This window comes from Canis aureus, chromosome 1 (assembly GCF_053574225.1).
Source record: "Canis aureus isolate CA01 chromosome 1, VMU_Caureus_v.1.0, whole genome shotgun sequence".
NCBI lineage: Eukaryota > Metazoa > Chordata > Mammalia > Carnivora > Canidae > Canis > Canis aureus.
The window spans coordinates 113218900-113238997 of NC_135611.1; the positions used below are offsets into that span (position 1 = coordinate 113218900).

The following is a 20098-nucleotide window of genomic DNA, read 5'->3' on the forward strand; positions in this document are numbered from 1 at the left end:
TGCCTCTCTCTCTCTCTCTCTCTGTGTGACTATCATAAATAAATAAAAAAAATTTTAAAAAAAAGAAAAGGTGGGATCTCATACAATGGTATATTATTCACCCACAAAAAGGAAGAAACTCTTGCCTTTTGTGACAACATGGATGGACAACATGGATGAGGATATTGTGCTAAGAGCAGCCAGCGAGTCAAAGAGAGACAGATACTCTATGATCTTGCTTACAGGTGGAATCTGACAGAGAACTGTCTGCGGTTGCCTTGCCTGAGGGGCAGGGGGTGGTGGGGATGAGTAAAGGTGATCAAAAGATCAAATCTCCCAGATACATAAGTCCTAGAGGCGTAATGCACAGTGTGGTGACTACTGTTAAGGATACTGCATTGCAGGGGCACCTGGGTGGCTCAGTGGTTGAGCGTCTGCCTTTGGCTCAGGGCATGATCCTGGGGTCCCAGGATCGAGTCCTGCATCGGGGTCTCTGCATGGAGCCTGCTTCTCCCTCTGCCTGTGTCTCTGCCTCTCCCTCTCTGTGTCTCTCATGAATAAATAAATAAAATCTTTAAAAAAAAATACTGCATTGCATTTTTGAAATTTGCTAAAAGCAAAAAGTATGACTACACAAAGTCATGGACATTAACTATGCTTATTGCGGTGATCACTTCACAATGTTTACATATATCGAATCAGTGTGCCGTACACCTAGACTAATCCAACGTTACACGTCCATTTCATCTGGGAAAAAAGATATAAAAGGCAGTATTTCTGTCCTCTAAAGCCATCGAACAGAGAACCAAAATAGGGTGAAGAACATAGAGTGAGGGTTTCACGGGGAGATCCTGTTCCTTTGTATAGGAAAGTTAATGAAATTCTTCACTGGAGGAATCCCTGGGTGGCTCAGCAGTTTAGCGCCTGCCTTTGGCCCAGGGCATGATCCTGGAGTCCCGGGATCGAGTCCCACATCGGGCTTCCTGCATGGAGCCTGCTTCTCCCTCCTCCTGTGTCTCTGCCTCTCTCTCTCTCTCTCTCTCTCTCTCTCTCTGTGTGTGTGTGTGTGTGTGTCTCATGCATAAATAAATAAAATCTTAAAAAAAAAAAGAAATCCTTCATGGTGGGGTGACATCTGAGATGGGAAGAGAGGGCGGGAGCAGTGCTGCGAGTCTCTGGACAAAGATGATTTCCTGGAAAGGGAATAGATGCTGGGGAGCAGGGGGAGACCCAAGCTTGCGTGAGAGTTGAGGAAGGGTCAGAAAGCCCCTGTGGCCGGAACACATGGGGTGAGTAGGACAGCGCAGTATGGGCAGGAGCCAGGTTGGGTAGGGGCAGTGCTACTCAAAGGGCTGTCTGCAAGGAAGGGAGGAGCCTGGCCCAGGAGGCAGACGGTCCACATCACTAAGCGCCCTGTTGATTTCCACTAACATTTTCTTCATTGCAAGACTTTCTCAACTCAGGCGCTAACTTGACAGACCTGCTGGAATCTTCTTACAGACCAGCATTCCTAGTAGCTCCAACGTAGGACCTGTGGGCTGCAGGGACTTTGGGTTTTGATGTGACTCACAGGTGAGCAACATAAGGGCTTTGAGCAGAGGAACAACCCTGGGTTTTTGTTTTTAAGATTTTATTTATTTATTCATTCATGAGAGATACAGAGAGAGAGAGAGAGAGAGAGAGAGAGGCAGAGACACAGGCAGAGGGAGAAGCAGGCTCCATGCAGGGAGCCCGACACAGGAATCGATCCTAGGTCTCCAGGATCACCCCCTGGGCTGAAGGCGGCGCTAAACCGCTGAGCCACCCAGCTGTCCCTGTTGCTACTTCCTAGAGGGGAAAAACTGGGAAACCAAGACACTGTGCTGGCTTCGGGACGCAGCACCCCTACAGCTTCTTGGTAGCAGCAAGGTCACAGGATCGAGTCCCACATCGGGCTTCTTGTGGGGAGCCTGCTTCTCCCTCTGCCTCTGTCACTGCCTCTCTCTCTCTCATGAATAAATAAATAAAATCATAAAAAAAAAGAAGTAGCAACAGCTTCCTTAGCAAGCTGGATCTACAGGCCCTCCTAGGAGTTCTTTCTGGAAGCTGCCGCAGGAGCCTGCTTCCAAAGATATAAGTAAAAAATAAAAATTAAGTTAAGTAAGTAATATTCCCTAAAAAAGGAAAGCAGGCCATTTACTGATGGGTGATGATCTATCGACTGAAGATTATGAGGTTTTCTTTAACTGAGATTACAAGGTTTTCTTTTTTAAAGATTTTATTTATGCATGAGACACACACACACAGAGGCAGAGACACGGGCAGAGGGAGAAGCAGGCTCCTGGCAGGAAGCTTGATGCGGGACTCGAACCCAGGACCCCGGGATCACGCCCTTAGCCAAAGGCAGACGTTCAACCAGGGAGCCACCCAAATGCCCCAGATTTTGAGTTTTTCATTCCATCCCCCTGATGTCAAAAAAGGCGAGACAGAGAGAGAAGTCAGTCCCCATCATATGTTATATGGGCAAAGACTGAAGAAGTTTGGGCTTCTGGGACTAATCTTAATCAGCTGTGTATGGCTGGCCCAGAGCAGACCTATTTTGATGGGGATGACCCGAAACCCCAGGGAGACGTGAGCTCGTTGTCATGCAGCCCCTCTGCAGCTCGAACATGGAATGATTACTCTAGTCCCCATATCCACACCGGGAGCAAAACCGATTGGGGCTCCCTCCCAGGAGGAGGGACGTTCCTTCGTCTTGTATTGGCGACCACACTGGACGTTGCTGTGGTAAGCCTGTGTCGCTGTGTGTTGTGCCTAAGAGTGATCCCAGGAAAGCCCTGGCTTCTCTGTCTGGGGCCACTTCGGGGAGATGTGGGGGGAACAGCTCCAGCTCCCCTGCAGGAAGGCCCTCATCTCTGCTCAACACCTTCTGAGGCTACTTAGTGATTTTTCACCTTTACGTGCTAAAGTCTTCCCTCTTGGAAAACGGGGACTTGGTTGCTCCCTTCCCCATCACCACGACACATGAGCAATCTCCCAATAGTCTCTGCACTATTTTCCTAAGACCAATATTTAGTGTAGACGTTGTTATGTCTATTTAATGCCCGTCACGTTTGAGGCAAAGAGTTGTGATCACCGGCCCCAACCTTGGATTGTGGAGTCAAAACTGTGTATCTGGGATGCCTGGGTGGCTCAGTGGTTGAGTGTCTGCCTCTGACTCAGGGTGTGATCCTGGGGTCCTGGGGTGGAGCCCTCATCAGGCTTCCCTGCCCGGAGCCTATTTCTCCCTCTGCCTGTGTCTCTGCCTCTCTGTGTCTCTCATGAATAAATTAAAAAAATCTTTTTTTAAAAAATGTGTATCGGGATCCTTGGGTGGCTCAGTGGTTTAACACCTGCCTTTGGCCCAGGGCGTGATCCTGGAGTCCTGGGATCGAGTCCCACATCAGGCTCCCTGCATGGAGCCTGCTTCTCCCTCTGCCTGTGTCTCTGCCTCTCTGTCTGTGTCTGTCATGAATAAACAAATACAATCTTTTTTTAAAAAATGTGTATCTGTAAAGTACATCAGGGCTGAAGCACATTCCCTCTGTGAGCTGGGGAGACCGTGAAGGGGAAAGGGGTGGAGACAGAGACCTATTAGGAGACAAAGAAAAGGAAAAAAGCCAAACTGCTGGTGGCGCTCAGGGCCCACCCACCCTCCAGGCGACCCTGTGGTAGTGCTGCCCCCTGGTGGCTGCCCATTGCATTGCATGGATGGTGGCGTCCTAGAGGAGACTGAGTCCATGGTGGGTCACTCCTGGGGCAACCAGCTGCACAAATGGCAGGACCCAATGTAAAGTGAAAATGCAGGGCTCCTCGCTTAAAAACCGTTAATAATTTTAAGATGGCAAAAGCCGAGTGTTACACCTGGCCACAGGCCCTCCTGAGTGACTGCGTGATGGCAGATTGCCAGCCCGGGAAGCCAGCCCTGCCTCACAGGGCAAACGGATGGGTTCAGTCCCCCATGTGAATGCCACATCAGCTGAAGCCACAAACTACGGAAATGGTGAGCCCTGGGAACCTGGGTGGCTCAGTGGTTGAGCGTCTGCCTTTGGCTCAGGGTGTGATCTCGGGGTCCTGGGGTCGAGTCCCACGTCGGGCTCCCTGAATAGAGCCTGCTTCTCCCTCTGCCTGTGTCTCTGCCTCTCTGTGTGTCTCTCATAAATAAATAAATAAAATATTAAAAAAAAGAAAGAAAGAAATGGTGAGCCCTGACTGTCTTTTAATCCCCAACAGGACAGTTTTGAGTTTCCTTTCTTTAGAAAAAAATTCACCTGGAATTTGCTCTGGCCAGATCAATGACCAAATTGGAGATGATCCTAACATTAAAAAAAAAAAAAAAATCAAGGCAACACGTTGACTATATAAAAATCTACAATTACCCTCAAAACAGAGGCAGCAAAAATCATCCCCTAGCCTATCCCATCCCCACTGGAGGTGGAGGTGACATTGAGCAACTCCTCACCCGGAAAGCCTGGGTCCTGTCCTTCCAGCAGATGCCAGGGTCCAGAAGTAAGGGAGAGCCCTTTGCACAGAAAGTGCCTGTGTCTGAAGCCAAGAGGGATGACAGTTAGTGACTGTCCTTGTGCACAGTGGGCTTGGGCCAAGAACAAGATGGAGGATGGGGGGAGGGGAGGGGGCTGATGTGACATTCACAGGCATTCGGTGTCCCCTCAGGGCCCCACAGGATCTGAGGGACCAGGGAGATAATGATGAGGAGACAGATCTCCCCATTCCTATTGGGGGGATGGTTTTCTCGCCTTCGAGGGGGACAGGGCATTAGTCTCTTGCGGCTGCCATGACCAATGACCACATGCTTGGTCATTTGTGGCTTGAAATAAGAAAAAGCTTATCCTACAACAGTTCTGGAGGCCAGAAATCCAAAACCAAAGCATCAGCGGGACCACATTCCCTCCAGAGACTCTGGGAGAGATTCTGTTCCTTCCCTCTTCCAGTTTCTGGGGGCCGTCGGCATTCTTGGGCCAACCTTGGCCTCTGTCTTCATGTGGTCTTCTCCCCTGTGTGCCTTCTCCTCTTCTACTTCCCACTGGATTTAGGATTCACACAGATAACCCAGGATGATGCACTCCCAGGGGGCCCCTCCCATCTCCCTCTCAGCCGCCCCCCCCCATCTTTTCCTTCCTAAAAGCAACCCAGCCCCAGTAACACTGGAGCCACAGCCTCAGCCCTCATGACTCCCACTCTGGATAGAGCTGCCCAGAGACCCCAGACCACCCCCAGCTTCCTCCCAGAGCATCTCAGGAGAGAGAGGGGCTCTGCTCATTTGTACCCTCTTGGGGTGTCTTTCTCCTTCCCTGGGAGCTAGGGTCTGACGGCCAACACTCTCCCTACCCCCACAGCAGATTTCCCAGCCACTGTAGACCTGGCTAAGGTTGGCAAGGGAGGACCGGTTTGGGGATGGATCCTGGACCCCTTAAGTCCCCTGCACGTCTGCCCACCCCCAGTCTTGAAGGACCCCACTGGACAAAGACCAGCAGGTTGCTTCTAAGGAGGAAGTAAGCAGGGGCAGGGGTTCAGCACCTCTTCTACCAGCATCTCCTTTCTCTGGGAACATCCTCGCTCCCAACTAGAAAGTGTTCTGATGAAGAATTGCAAAAATGTAAGCACTTGTTTTTCTTCACCGGGAAATAATGATTTTGTGAATGTCCACACGCCTCCCCTGAAGAAATGTCTCTCCTCCGGCAGGAGCCCTCCACCTGCTGACTCAGGGCCTCTTTCCTGCAAAGAAAGGGCCGGAATAGTTACGTGTGGGCTTCTCCTCCACCGCCATCCACAGGTATCTGCCTGCCTCCTGCAGGGGAAGCTCTGACACATTTGCAACAAAGCTGGGAACTTCTAGAAACCCTCCCTGTGCATCTGCTCACTCACACCCACATCTCGTTTGCAAACTTCTAAACAGTGCTGTGCGGTAGAGATACAACAGGAGATTCGTACATAATTTTACATTTTCTAGCAGTTGTATTTCAAAATGTAATAAGCAGGGGCACCTGGGCGGCTCAGTGGTTGAGCCTCTGCCTTTGGCTCAAGCTGCAACCCCGAGGGATCCTGGGATCGAGTCCCACATCGGGCTCCCTGCATGGAGCCTGCTTCTCCCTCTGCCTGTGCCTCTGCCTCTCTGTGTCTCTCATGAATTAATAAATAAAAATCTTTTTAAAAATTCAAACAGGGAAGGGTGTCTGGATGGCTCAGTGGGTTAAGCGTCTGATTCTTGATTTCAGCTCAGCTCATGATCTCAGGGTCCTGGGGTCGAGCCCCGTGTGGGGCTCCCTGCTCTGTGGGGAGTCTGCTTTCCCTCTCCTTCTCCCCCCCTCACACTGTCTCTCTCTTAAAATAAATATTTTTTCTCTTTAAAAAATATTATTAAAAGTCAATTAATTATCATATAATGTATTATAGGTATCAGAGGCAGAGGTCAGGGATTCATCACGCATACATAACACCCAGTGCTCATTACATCACGTGCCCTCCTTAATGCCCATCACCCAGTTACCCCATGCCCCCACCCACATCCCCTCCAGTGACCCTCAGTTAGTTATGATTAAGTCTCTTATGGTTTGTCTCCCACTCTGGTTTCATCTTGTTTTATAAAACAAATAAATCTTAAAAATAAAATCAACATGGGGACGCCTGGGTGGCTCAGTGGTTGACAGGCTCCCTGTGGGGAGCCTGCTTCTCTCTCTTCCTATGTCTCTGCCTCTCTCTGTGTCTCTCATGAATAAATAAATAACTTAATTAATTAATAAAATAAAATAAAATCAATGGAATTCCCATATGATCCAGCAATTCCAGTTCTGGACATATACCCCATAGAATTGAAAGCAGGGACTTGAACAGATATTCATATATTCTCATTCACAGGAAAGTTATTCACTGTCGCCAAAAGGTGGAAACAACCCAAGAGCCCATGGACAGAAAAATGGATAAACAAAATGTGGTGTGTTTCTATTGAGGAATATTATTCAGCCACATAAGGGAAGGAGATGTTGCCTCTCTCACTGCAACACAAATGAAGCTTGAGGACATCAAGCTAAGTGAAATAAGCTGGACTCAAAAAAACAAATACTGTGTGATCCCACTGCTATGAGGTTCCTAGAGTGGACAAGAAAGTAGGATGTTGGTTGCCAAGGGCTGGGGAGTTGTTTAATGGGTCCAGTCTCAGGGTTATAAGATAGAGAGTTCTGCAGATGGACAGTGGTGATGGTTGTACAACAGGTGGATGGATTTACTATCACTGAGCTGTACGCTTAAAATGGCTAAAATGGTAAATTTTATTATATACATGTTGCCACATTAAAAAAAATTGTTCAATACTCAGGTGAAATTCGTTTTAGTAATATTTTTATTTATCTCATTATGTGGAAAATATCATTTCAACAAATTCTTTGGATTATTGAAATGTTTTATATTCTTTTCATCATACTAAGCCCTTGCACGCCTCAGTTCAGACTAGCCTCATTTCAAGGGCCCAGTGGCCACCGTATTGGATCACCGGCAAGCATCTCCCATCCTATTTGCAAAGACCCACGTGTCCCTGGCAACACGCCGGCAGTTCACCTGCAAATACACCTGTGGGAGGTTTCTCTGCAAACCTCCCACATCAGCTGCAAACACCCACAGCTCACAGGCCAGCTCCTCAGTCTAGATGCAGAAATCTCCAGAGAAGGCATTTGCTCAAGAACGGGCGCGTTGATTCCCAATTCAGGTAGGAAGGTTGATTTGACCTGCAAATGCCCCCTCCTTTGCATATATTTGCATCTCATTCTTGCGGCTCTCAGAAGCACGGGGCAGGGCCTCAGATCGTCATCTCGAAGTCTGGGAGCTGGTTGCGCAGAGCTGAGCAGGAGGCCTCCAGGTGTCCCTCCTTCTGCTTCCCTTCAGGCTCTTCCTCCTCCTCCTCCTCCTCCTCCTCCTCCTCGATGAGGCTCTCCTCGTCCTCTTCCAGGAAGGTGAACAGTTCCTCCCGCAGCGCCCCCATCTCCAGCCCCAGACTGCAAAGCTGACCCAGCAGCTGGATGTCCACCTGGCGAAGGTGTCCCTGCCAATGGGAAGGGGGAGTCATGGGCATCCAACCCCAGAGGGCGGGTGGGGGGTGGGGGCGGGGTCAGCGTGCCACCCCCCCCAACCCCCAAACCTGCTCAGAGTCCTGGCAAAGATTCTTTGCTTGACAGAACTTTAGCCCAACTCCTAAACCTTCTCCTGGGCCCATCTGTGCACTTCCTTGTAAAATCCGGTTTTAATCTCCCATCCTCCACATCTGATCACTCCCAGTACCTGATCTGGTTCCTTATCCCCCATCCCCCACCCAGGTCTCATCTCCAATCTCCCTGACCTGCCTCCAGCAAGTTACGCCAGAGGATGCCCGCTTCCCCCTGAGGCTTTGGCTTGAGATTTCCCACCTGACCCCCACCTTCTCCTTCCCTAGAAATTCCCACTTGCCCCTGCTGTGCTCAGAGCCAAATCCTTCTCTCTGTGCCCCACCCCTGCCCCCTCCACCGTCTTTAATAGGGGCCACAGGCCAGCTTCTCTTTAACAATCAGGGCCTGTTGGGGCACCTGGGTGACTCAGGGGTTAAGCATCTGCCTGTGACTCAGGTCATGACCCCGGGGTCCTGGGATGAGTCCCACATTGGGCTCCCTTCAGGGACCTGCTTCTCCCTCTGCCTGTGTCTCTGCCTCTCTCTGTGTCTCTCATGAATAAATAGATAAAATTTAAATAAATAAGTAGATAGATGATAGATAGATAGACAGACAGACGGATAAATAGATACCAGGGCCTGCAGCACATGGCGAGGTCTCACTGTGCCCTAGACCCTGCCGGCCAGCCGGCTTCTCCCAGGTGCTCTGGGCCTCGGCCTCTGTCTCTCCATTTCATCGTGTGTCTCTGTGCCTCCCCTATTGTCTCTCTCTCTCTCTGCTCTCTGCCCACCGTTGTTTGTCTGTCTCTGTCTCAGATTCAATGAGTCTCAGTGTCTGCCTTCTATGTCTCTCCCTTTCTGGGTCTCGCTGTCCCTGTCTCTCTCTACTCTTGTCTCTCTCTCTTTGGATCTCTGTCTCTGTTTCTCTCTGCTTGTTTCTCTATTCTTGTCTCTCAATCTCTGTCCTTCCATCTCTGGCCCCCTACAACTTCATTGTTGCCCTTCAATCACCAAGTCTCGCTCCCTGCCCCCATCTGTGTCCCATCTCTTGCATCTCCAAACCCCTCACTCACCAGCTCCTCCCAGAGCCACAGCAGACCCTCCCTGGCGCCTGCAGTGTCTGCCCCTGGAGATATGAGGGTCTGGCCAGCTCTCCCCACTGCAGGGGGCTCCCTCAGGGCCTGGGGAGGCGGGCCCAGCCCAGGGGGCACCAGTCCTGCCTGATTCAGTTGCCTCCACAGCTCCATAGTCTCTGTGTAGTGGCAGCCAGGAGCACCAAGTGGCAAGGTCCAGACTGACCCGGTCTCCTAAGGAGCCAGCAAGGGAACGGGGGAACAAAGGGCATGAAGGGGTGCCTGGGTCAGCATTTCAAAGTCCAAGTTCTGGTGTGCACTCATGGCCTCGTGAGGATTTTCTTCCTTCTAAAGTCTAACCTCAACTCTGCCCATAAGTGTCCAGCCACAGCAACTCCCACCCCTCCTGACCCCAACTCAAACCTAACCCCTCGTGGGTGCTGGGTGTCTGTGGAAGCCTGGCCTCCTTTATCCCCCTCTTCTGGGCCCCCTCCCACCGCCCCTCCTCACTCTTTGGCTTGCCCCAGTTTAGACCTTGTCTTCTCCACTTGGGTCACCCTAGAGCATCACGATTAGTGGGCCCGAGGAACCCCAATCCCTCAGCTGTGGCACCTCAGTGTCCAGGCTGATGAAGTTTTGAAATATAAGTGAGGTTTGGTGGGGTGAGGTCCAGAGCCAATGACCAAGAAAGAATTCTTGAGACGTCTTTGGTGCAAAATGGTAGTTTTATTAAAGCCCAGGGACAGGACCCGTGGGCAGGAAGAGCTGCTGCCCCGGGCCTGGGAGGGGTGGCTGATTATATATCTGGGAGTCGGGAGGGGTTTGAGGATAGCACACTCTCTAAGGAATTTCGGTTAGCAAGGTTTCCAAGACCTTGAGGGGGTAGCTGTTGTTGGGAAAAGGGCACTTATTACCGTCTAATAAAGCCTGAGTCATGAGACCCTTCAGATGTATGTCGGTGGGCCACATGCTTGGGGGGATGATTGCCAGCATGTATCTTGGGACGTAGAGATAAAGGAAATTTCTATAGGAATTTGTATATGTGAAAGTAGACTCACAGGATCCTAGGGGTCGGGCTTAGGTTGCCTTTTGCCCTTAGAGAGGGAGACAGAACATGAGAGACTCCTAACTCTGGGAAACAAACAAGGGGTGATGGAAAGGGAGGTGGGCGGGGGGCTGGGGCACTGAGGGGGGCACTTGATGGAATGAGCACTGGGTGTTATGCTACATGTTGGCAAATTGAACTCCAATAAAAAGAAATTTTTTTAAAAAGAAAAAAATATAAATCGGGGCGTCTGGGTGGCTCAGATGGTTAATCATATGACTCTTGATTTTGGCTCAGGTCATAGTTTCAGGGTTGTGGAATCAAGCCCCATGTTGAGCCCTGTGCTCAGCTCAGAACCTGTTTATCCCTCTCCCTCTGCTCCTCACCTCACTCAACTCCCTAAAAATTTTTAAATCTTTAAAAAAATTTTTGTAAAGCAAAAAACGTAAGTCAGATCATGATATGTCCCTGAGAATACAAACACAGCTTCCTGCCCACCTCTCTGACCTGGTCTTCTACTTCTGTCAGCTGGTTCCCCACCCCTGGGCCTTTGCACTGGCTGTTACCTGTCTGCCAGCAACAGCTTTCCCCCAGATCGTTGAACAGCTGTTTCCTTCTCATCCTTCACCTCCACTTAAATATCACCTCTTCAGAGAGACCTCTGCCAATGCCCTTACCGGCTAATCACTGCCTATTATACTGATTGTTCTTATTTGCTTATCAAACGTTATCTGAATTATCTTGCTTACTCATTTGTTTCTTGTCTATCCTCTCCCAGCCTGGAATGTTAGCTCCGGAAGATAAGGGCTTGGTCTGTCTTGTTCACCATAGTAACCTCAGCAAAACAGTGTAAAGCCACGTGGTAGGTGCTCAGTAAATCTCTGCAACGAATGAATGAATGAATGAATGAATGAATGAATGAAAATTCCATCCACAAGACTTCACATTAAATCTTCACGCTGAAAGAAAGCGCTGAACTCCAAAATGAAATCGCAAACACATCACAATACTTTGAGATCTCACCTCTCTTACCCTAAAGTCTAGTCTCACCAGCCAACAGACCTTTTTCTTCCCTGATCCCTGGCATCAAGAATGACTCGGTCAGTCTCCTAGTCATTACAGAGTAGCCTTATAAAAGCTGGAGCAAGGGGGGCTGTGAGTACAGTCGGAGGGAGGGTATCTAACAGGAAGGACTGACCCTCTCTCCCAGGGAAAGGCTGCAGAGTCTCAATGCCCTTGGAAACGGTGCTCAGAGCAATCCCTAAGCCAGTTAAGTAAAAAGTGCCCGGGTGCCTTTAAGAGGAGAGTTGGGAAACACGAGGGGGCGTGGCCAAAGGAAAAGAAGTCTCCGGCTGAACCCAGTGGGTGGACTGAGAAAACCTGATCCCTTCCGGTTACGTAATCGCAGCAAGATGGCGGCGCCCAGGGCGGTAAGTGACCGGAGCTCCTAGAGCCCCGAGATTGAGTTCCGCTGTGCTGCCTTCGCCGTCAGGGCTTCTGTCAACACCCAGGGAGCGGGCAAGAGAGTAGGAGGCCTCTCCTACTAAGGATCGCCCTGGAAGCACAGACACGCGGCCTTCGGGAGCCGGGAACGACCGACCTGAGCGAGCCGCTGACAGCCGGGGCGCTTTAGGGGAAGCGGGGCGGGGACTTGGCGGAGACAAGCCAGTGGGGGAGCAGGGAGCACGTTCCGAAGGTGGCGCACCCAGCCAATCAGAGGGCGCTGGGAGTCGGCGGGGCGCGAGTGGGACCCGCTGACGAAGAGGTTGCGGTGGGTTCGGTGGAGAAGCTGGGGCTCGAGGGCCTAGGGTAGGCGGCCGAAGGGTACGGGTGAGGGGAGCTCATGGGAGAGGTAGGGATTTCTATGGAAAACCAAAGGGATGATGATGGAGGTGAGGGACAGGTGCCAAAAGGTGAATTTGGGAATTCCGAAGGAAAGACCTGGGGGAAATTAAGGGGAGAATTTGTGATATTCGTGGAGAGAATTTAGGAAGAAAGACTTGAGTAAAATCAAGGAATGGATTTAGGGAAAAGTAAAGTGAGAGGTTGGAGACGTAGGAATTTAAGGGAAGATAAGGATTTGGGCAAATTACTGAGAAAATGTGGGTGAAGCAAAAAAGAAATTGGAGCACGCTAAGACTGGAGGGAGATTGAAGGAAGAGTTTGGGGGCTTTAAGAGGTAAGTTAAAGGGGCAGCCCCGGTGGCTCAGCGGTTCAGCGCCGCCTTCAGCCAGGGCCTGATCCTGGAGACCGGGAATCGAGTCCCACGTCGGGCTCCTCCTGCATGGAGCCTGTGTCTGCCTGTGTGTGTGCGTGTGTGTGTGTGTGTATCTCATGAATAAATAATTAAAATCTTAAAAAAAAAAAAGAGGTAAGGGTGGTTTGGAGAGAAATTAAGATCATATTTTTGGGAAAGAAGTAGGTTATTCAGGAAGACTCCAGGGAAAATTGGATAAAATAAGGGGGTATTTTGTGGGAAATTAAGAGGTCAGATAATGAGGACCTGAAACAAAAATAAGAGTTTGGGGAAAAGATGAGGGGAGAATTGGGAAGACCCAGAATGTTTGGCCAAGTCAAAAAAGAATTTAGTGTTAAGGGGAGGGACTTGGGGGAAACATGGGGAAATTTGGAGGATCTCAAAAGCAGAATTTGGAAGTCCTGAAAGGAGAATCTGGTGAGCTAGGAAGAAGCAGTGGGAATGGGAGCGTGCAGCGGGGTGAGGTTCATGGACCAGGAACAGGGGGATCTGCTCTGACTCTCACAGGAGGCTCCAGCCTCAGCCTGTCCTTTCCCGTCCTCCCCAGCCTCTGCACCTTGTGGCGCCACGATGGAACGCGGGTACCAGGGGCATCCGAGGCCTGAGCAGGGCGGCGGCCCCGGAGGGCAATCAGAAAAAGGGGAGGTCGCTGCTGCAGTTCCTGGCTGACCGCTTCTACGACGTGCAGGCTCTCAGGGAGTACCTTCTCCGAAAGCAGGCGTGGAAGATGCACCAGAAAAATCGGTGAGAACCCTTGATGGACAAGACCCTGCTGCTGGGGCCTTACCAGGCAGAACTCAGATCCAGGCCCAAGGGCTGCAGCTCATATACGGGCCCTGCTGCCCACCCTCTCCTGGAGGTCTCACTGACACCTCAAACCTAACATGACTAATGGCAAACCCTTGATTTCCCCCTAAGAAAGTCAGCCCACCCCCAAGCCTTCCCCATCCCAGGAAGCAGCAGCACTATTCCCAAGGTATTCAGGCCAAATTCTAAGGTGTCTTCCCTGATTCTTCTTGCTTCTCTGTCTTCCACACCCGGAAGTATTCCACACTGATACAATACCAGACGGTCCCAGATGGCCTAGCTGTTAACCTCCTTGCTGTTGGTAGCCTGGTTTGAGCCCCTTTGTTTTATGGTTGGTTGAGGGCAGTAATCTCCTGAATGGGTCACCTTTTGCCCCCTCCGGTCTGGTATGGTCTATAAATCATCCGAAGGACTCAAGAAACTAACATAGAAAGCACCACTTTGCTTAAAACCCTCAACTGGTTTCCTGTTGCAACTAGAATCAAAATCAGACTCCAAGGCCTAAGATCTGGGCATGGAGACCCCTAGCGGGGACTCCCCTTACCCCCACCAGCATGGGGACCTTACTGCTGTTTGTTCCGCCATTCTGATTTGAGCCTCGGAGCCTTTGCACTAGCTGTTGCCTTGACCTTTGAATTTCTTCCCACCACTCAAATCTCTGCTGGAGCGCCACCTCCTGCAAGAAGTTACCTCTTTAACACCCAAACTAAAGTAGCCTTCTCCATCCCCACCCCGGCCCAGTCAGTCCCTCTGTGTTACCTTCATCACGGAACTGATTCTGCGGTTTGCTCTTAACTTCTGGGTTGTTATCCGTTTCCTTCTGCCAGTTAGCCTCAGGATAGGGACCACTATCTTTTGGGTGCCCGGCACTTTTAATAGATGCTCAGTAAATGTTTGCGGCCTGGCTCAGTGCTGGTGTTGTGGACGCTGACCCTCGCAGCATTGGAGTGTGACGATGGGGTGCCGTGGTCCCCCGGCCTCACCCTCAGCCACTTTTCTCTCCACAGGCCCTTCACCTACATCAGAGAGCGCTACGGTCCTTACGCCGCGGGTGCCTATTTCATCCTGAAGCTGGGAGGCGCTGTCAAGTATGAGGGTAAAAGCGTCTGGGGCGGGGGTGGGGAGGCGGAGCCCCAAGCCTGAAGCTCTTCGGAGTTCCCCGGGAGGGAGCTCGGGTCTGCCCCCTGCTGGGCCTTCTCCCTCGGCTTCTGCGGTGGTATCAGACCTGCAGGGTTTGCTGCAAAGATTCAAAGGTATTTTGCAATAGAAGTGCTAGGAAATATCAGAAAGGGAGACAGAAAATGAAAGATTCCTAACTCTGGGAAACGAACTAGGGGTGGTGGAAGGGGTGGGGTGACTGGGTGACGGGCACTGAGGTGGGCACTTGACGGGATGAGCACTGGGTGTTATTCTATATGTTGGCAAATTGAACACCAATAAAAAATAAATTTATGATAAATAAATTCATTGGATGATTAAAGGAAAACTAAAGATGAGAAGGACTAAGTAGGAGTCAAAAAAAAAAAAAAAAAAGCGCTGGGAACAGGCCTGACACAGCACACAAACTCAGTAAATGTCCGTGTTCCTTTTCTTTCCTTTCTCCTCCTTCCTCCCCACTTTGGCTTTTCTCCCCTTTTTCTGAAAAAGTAGCTCGTGCACCTGCCCCTCACTTGGCTCCAATTAGAATATTCCTTTGGCAGATGCCTGGGTGGCTCAGCAGCTGGGCATCTGCCTTCGGCTCAGAGTGTGATCCCAGGATCTGGGGTCGAGTCCCACATCAGGCTCCCGTGTGGGGCCTGCCCCCCCCCCATGTGTGTCTCATGAATAAATAAATCTTTAAAAAAAAAAGATAAAATATGGGGATCAGATGAGTGCCAACTCTTGACCTCAGCTCACATGTCAATCTCAGGGTGGTGAGTTCCAGCTCTGCATCGGGCTCCATGCTGAGTGTGGAGCCTACTTTAAAGAAATCTTTTTTTATTTTTATTTTTTAGATTTTTATTTATTTATGATAGTCACGGAGAGAGAAAGAGAGAGAGGCAGAGACATAGGCAGAGGGAGAAGCAGGCTCCATGCACCGGGAGCCCGATGTGGGATTCGATCCCGGGTCTCCAGGATCGCGCCCTGGGCCAAAGGCAGGCGCCAAACCGCTGCGCCACCCAGGGATCCCTAAAGAAATCTTTTTTAAAAGGCCAACATTCTATCTCTGATGGGAATGTCAGGGGACCTGGGGAGCCCCAAAATACGAAGGCTTAATTGCAGGGTATGACCTGTCACCAGCCAGGGCTGGAGAGCATCCTCAGAAGGCTGGCGGGGGGCGGGGGTGCCCTGCTCTCACCCCCTCTGTCCTCTTCCAGGTTTCAGGGCAAGGAGTGGATCCGGTCAAATGCGCGTGGCCACTTCTCTCTTGACTTCTTGAAGCTCCAGACGGTGCCTGTAGAGGCGGTCGATGCCAGCGGCTGTGCCGTCAACTACCAAGGCCTGGACAGCCTCTGTGAGTGGGGCGGAAGTGGAGCTCTGTGCATTTGCCCTGGTGTGGTGGGTTCCAGAAAGGCCCTCAGTGCCAACACTTCCCTCCCCCCCCCCTACAGTGGCCCTAAAGGAGCTCCAGGTCTTGTGGCTGCAGCGCTGCCCCCACGTGGATGACTGGTGTCTCAGCCGCCTCCACCCACTGGCCAGCTCGTTGCAGGAGCTCTCGCTGGCCGGTTGTCCCAAAATCTCTGAACGGGGCCTCGCCTGCCTCCACCATCTCCAGTGAGACCTCAGCTCAGGCTGGGCCCCAAGCCCAGGGCAGTGGGGGGGGGGCACCTGACACAGATACTGGAAAGCGGGGAGTGGGCGGCAGTCGGGCAATCCCCATAGCCTGGCCTGGAACATGCCAGGAGGTCAGCACAGATCAATCGCAGTGAATCGGGTGGGGAGGGAGGAAGCACTCCTGGATTTTCTTCCTTTTAAATGAAAACCCCATGACATTTATACTGTTGGGAATGGGAGGAGCCAGAGCTTCCAGTTGTAATTAACACAGTGGATGTCCTAGACCTAGCTGTTTCTGGACAATTAAGGACTTTAATTTTAAGGAGCTGGGGGCAGAAGTGGGGGCTGGTGTGCCCCCTCCACCTCCACCACCCCAACCCCCTGCACAGAGGCCCCTTCCCTTATGCGGGCTTCCCCCTTGCCCCTTCCTTCCTCCTCTCAGGAACCTACGTAAGCTGGACATCTCAGACCTCCCCGCCGTGTCCAACCCAGGCCTCACGCAGATCCTGGTGGAGGAGATGCTGCCCGACTGCAAGGTGGTGGGGGCCGACTGGGCCCGGGGCCTCAAGGTGGGGCAGGAGGAGCAGTATCGGGACATAACCAGCCCCATCCCTGCCTAGCCCTCAGCTCCTCCCCATCAGGCTGGACGGCAGCGGGCCCATGGAGGAGCTGACAGTTCTGTTACTGTGGCTTCCGGCCAGGTTCACTCCTCTGGGGGTTAGGCTGGTGCCAGCAGGTCAGAGGGGAGAGTGGGAGGCTGGGGTACTAACTCCCCACCTCGGGGGCTCTGGCTGGCTGCACCCTTGGCTGAAGGGTCACATCACCTGTCATCCTGTCAGGCAGCTCTTCCTACGTGCTTCTCTCCTGGGCTCCTGCAGCTGCCTCCTGCCTCCTCAGGCCTGGGGGAGGTAAGCAGCCCCAGGGAGCTGCACTCCCCCCTGCCCACTACCATGTCAAGAAACCCTCCTCTCTTGTCCAGAGACTCTTTTCAGAGTATCCTTATTTGAATGGGGCACCTGGGTGGCTCAGTCGGTTAAGCACCTGCCTCTTGCTCAGGTCAGGATCCCAGGATCCCGGGATTGAACCCTGCATCCGGCTCCCTGCTCAGCATGCAGCCTGCTTCTACTTCTCCCTCTGCTGCTCCCCCTGCTTCTGTGTGCACACTCTCTCTCAAATAAAATCTTTTTTTAAAAAGTATCCTGGGATGCCTGGGTGACTCAGTAGTTAAGCATCTGCCTTTGGCTCATGTCTTGATCCCAGGGTCCTGAGATCGAGTCCCACATCAGGCTCCCTGCTCAGTGAGGAGCCTGCTTCCTCTGCCTATGTCTGTCTCTGGGTCTTTCATGAATAAATAAAGTCTTTTTTAAAATAAAAAAATAAAGTATCCTTAGTGAACGTGCTCTTTCTTGTCCAGACCCTGGCTGAGGTAGAGGCATTACTGGCACATTACTGGGGAGGTTCTTCCCTGTGTGACCTCACCCCGCTCACCACACGCTGCAGCATCCCTGGCCTGTGCTAAGTGCCCAGGGCGCCCCCCCCCCACCACCCACACTGTTCCCGCTTATCCATTTTTTTTGTTTTTACTTACAAATTTATTTTTTTTCCATTGGTGTTGAATTTGCCAGCATATAGAATAACACCCAGTGCTCATCCTGTCAAGTGCCCACCTCGGTGCCCGTCACCCAGCACCCCCACCCCCCCGCCCTGGTTATCCATTTATTGACTCCACTCCAAATTCAGCTTTCTTGTTTGCTCCCTGAAAACAGACTTGGCTGTTGAAATAATTTTCCTTTGCTAAGTGGCATGATAAGGTTTGTCAGTAGAGGGCACCAGAGGGATTACAGGAGGAAGGCCTTTGCTTTGGTGTGTTTGCTCTGTGCCTGTCTCCTGGCCTCCCCTCCAGCAGTTTCAGAAAGCAGCGCCAACCCCCACCCTGCCCCACGGAGGCACCTCCCTGGGAAAGACTCTCCACTGCGTCCCAGAACAGTATTTTCAGCAAATGCCAAGGCACCTTAGCCGTGAACCCCTTATTTCAATTCGCTGTTAAAGTCAACAATTCTTTATATTAAACTTTACCTGTTCCAGCTGTGTAGTTTTTCTTTCCTGATTGGATCCACACTGACACAGCATTGGCATCTGGTACATTCCAGGAGACAGGCTCACAAGGAGGGGATTTGGGGTTGGTGTGGCTCCTGCCTTTGGGGCACAGCAGGAAGTGGGGTGTAGAAATCTGGGGTGCACGTATGGTGGCACCACAGTCCAGCGCTGGAGGGGAGGAGGGGACACGGATGACACACAAGGTGCCAACTGAAGCACGTGAGCCCTGCGGCCGCGGCACCTGACTACTGTGGCAGTAATGACAACTCTAAAGATAGGCAGGTGCTGGACACATTTTGCGAAGTGCCCTTGAGCACTCACAGACAATGACAGTCTCAGGTCTGTTTGCTCAGAGCAGGGGAGAACTTCTATGCCTGGTCCCCAAATTCCTTGTAGCGTGGGGCTGACACTGCTGAAAACACTCATTTCAGTTTGCAGGTCACCAAGTGACAACAGTAATCCGCAGTCTCGACAAGTTTCTCATGTGCGAGTGAGGGCACCGACTGGAACACAGAGGGACCCTGAAATCTGGAATGGGGTCATCTGGCTGGGCGCCATGGAAATGGATGATCTCAAACCCCCCAGGCATTCGAGCATCCATGCCCTCCTCAGTGTCTGAGGAGACCAACAGCCTGCCTGTGCTCCCCTCCTCCGGGCCAATGGCTTGGAACCAGGTGTTTGCTCTTGCTCAGACTCATCACAAGCGACCCGGCTCTCACCAGACCCACAGCCATGCAGGGCCACATTTCAGCAGGCTCTGGGACACAGCCTCCCACCAGGACCCAGAGGGGGCGGCCTCCATACTAGAAGAATTGCAAGATTCGGAAACCTACTGTCAGAAACCTGGGGGTGGGGACACAAGTCTAAGGGTGTTAGACCAGTGAGAGCCAAGTTCATGTCTGGGCACTTACTAGAGGTACGGAGTTCACTAGCTCGTGTAGCTGAGCGACTCTAGAGACTTTCTCAGGCCGCTGGCTCAATCTTGGACTCAAGCGTGGTCTCCAGTTCCTGAGGTCAGGAGCTGAGCCACTACTGGCATAATCGGGGGGGGGGGGGGGGGGGGGGGGGGGGGCGGGGACCCAGAGCTCAGAGAGGCTGAGTTACTCAAGTTGGAGCTGCACTCCCACCCCAAACCGTGTTCCCCAAGAAGGCACCTCTTGAGTCACTCTTGATGATGGACTTTCCCTGTTCCAACTGCTGGTGGTTTTCTCCTCCTGACTGAACCCAGACTAATGCCCATAGCAACCCAAACCCTACCGAGACTCCCAACTACCCCCAGGAGGAGCAGTGTCGGCACCCCTGGGAGAAGTTAGAAGAGCCAGGGCAGCTCAAGGCAGGGGAGGGGGGTGGGTGGGCTTGCCACCTCTCCCAGGCCCAGGGTGGGGGAGGCTGGGGCCCTGGCTTGCTGCCTTTCCACTCTCACTCCCACTCTCACTTCTATTGCATTAACATCCGACACTTCCTCTGCACTCTCTTCCTCCAGCTGCTCCCATGGGCTCCATTACTCAAACTTGGGAGTTGGAAATCAGCTCTGGACAGATAATCAGCAGCTGCTGACAGACAAGGTGCCAAGGATGAGATGATCCAGACCGTCCTCCCAACCCAGGGTGGAACAAAGGGGGTCGGGTCAGGCCAGGCTCGGTGGGGCCCTAGGTCCCACCCTTAGGCCCAAGGTTCTAGGAGGTCCCAGGTAAAGGAGGCCCCGCCTGGCCGCCTCCCCAGACAGCTGCTGCAGCCCCAACAGCAGAGGCCCCCAGAGGGCCGGGATGCAAACACGGGCAAGCACCTTCTCCTGTCCCAGGGGGCCGGATGTGAGCTGTACCGGAGTCACAGTACAGCTGTGGGCGGGGCCAGAGCAAGGACAGGGATGGATCCCCGCCCCACTAGGCAAACACCAGGCACCAAAGGGGGCGGAG

General features: G+C 52.1%; 2 protein-coding genes across 4 annotated transcripts; one reads left to right on the forward strand and one right to left on the reverse strand.

The window, feature by feature from the left end:
* Nucleotides 1-7336: 7336 nt before the first annotated feature.
* ERICH4 (glutamate rich 4) lies at nucleotides 7337-19223 on the reverse strand. Of its 3 annotated transcripts, none has more exons than XR_013353770.1 (5): nucleotides 18162-19223; nucleotides 14091-15823; nucleotides 13899-14007; nucleotides 11017-11148; nucleotides 7912-8050 (listed from the first exon to the last, which is right to left on the reverse strand). XR_013353770.1 is itself a non-coding variant. In XM_077850652.1 (2 exons), exons 1-2 carry the CDS (start codon nucleotides 9394-9396, stop codon nucleotides 7808-7810), a joined length of 417 nt encoding a protein of 138 aa, XP_077706778.1. In that variant the 5' UTR covers nucleotides 9397-9555; the 3' UTR covers nucleotides 7337-7807. The 3 variants fall into 3 exon arrangements, 1 of the variants encoding a protein (XP_077706778.1); XR_013353771.1 differs by lacking the exon at nucleotides 7912-8050 and having other exon boundaries at nucleotides 11018-11148; nucleotides 18162-18985; nucleotides 19094-19223; XM_077850652.1 differs by lacking the exons at nucleotides 11017-11148; nucleotides 13899-14007; nucleotides 14091-15823; nucleotides 18162-19223 and adding an exon at nucleotides 9223-9555 and having other exon boundaries at nucleotides 7337-8050.
* Nucleotides 11585-18169, forward strand: DMAC2 (distal membrane arm assembly component 2). Its single transcript, XM_077850618.1, has 6 exons — nucleotides 11585-11697; nucleotides 13072-13268; nucleotides 14339-14419; nucleotides 15689-15825; nucleotides 15923-16085; nucleotides 16528-18169. Exons 1-6 carry the CDS (start codon nucleotides 11680-11682, stop codon nucleotides 16703-16705), a joined length of 774 nt encoding a protein of 257 aa, XP_077706744.1. The 5' UTR covers nucleotides 11585-11679; the 3' UTR covers nucleotides 16706-18169.
* Nucleotides 19224-20098: the final 875 nt, after the last annotated feature.

Excerpts from the sequence above, each read along its gene's own strand:
- ERICH4 (XM_077850652.1), bottom strand. The coding sequence starts at position 9,396 with ATGGAGCTGTGGAGGCAACTGAATCAGGCAGGACTGGTGCCCCCTGGG. Across the intron at positions 8,051-9,222 it reads TGTGGCTCTGGGAGGAGCTG|GGACACCTTCGCCAGGTGGA; the intron begins GTGAGTGAGGGG and ends TCCCATTGGCAG.
- DMAC2 (XM_077850618.1), top strand. Across the intron at positions 13,269-14,338 it reads AAGATGCACCAGAAAAATCG|GCCCTTCACCTACATCAGAG; the intron begins GTGAGAACCCTT and ends TTCTCTCCACAG. Across the intron at positions 15,826-15,922 it reads CCAAGGCCTGGACAGCCTCT|TGGCCCTAAAGGAGCTCCAG; the intron begins GTGAGTGGGGCG and ends CCCCCCCTACAG.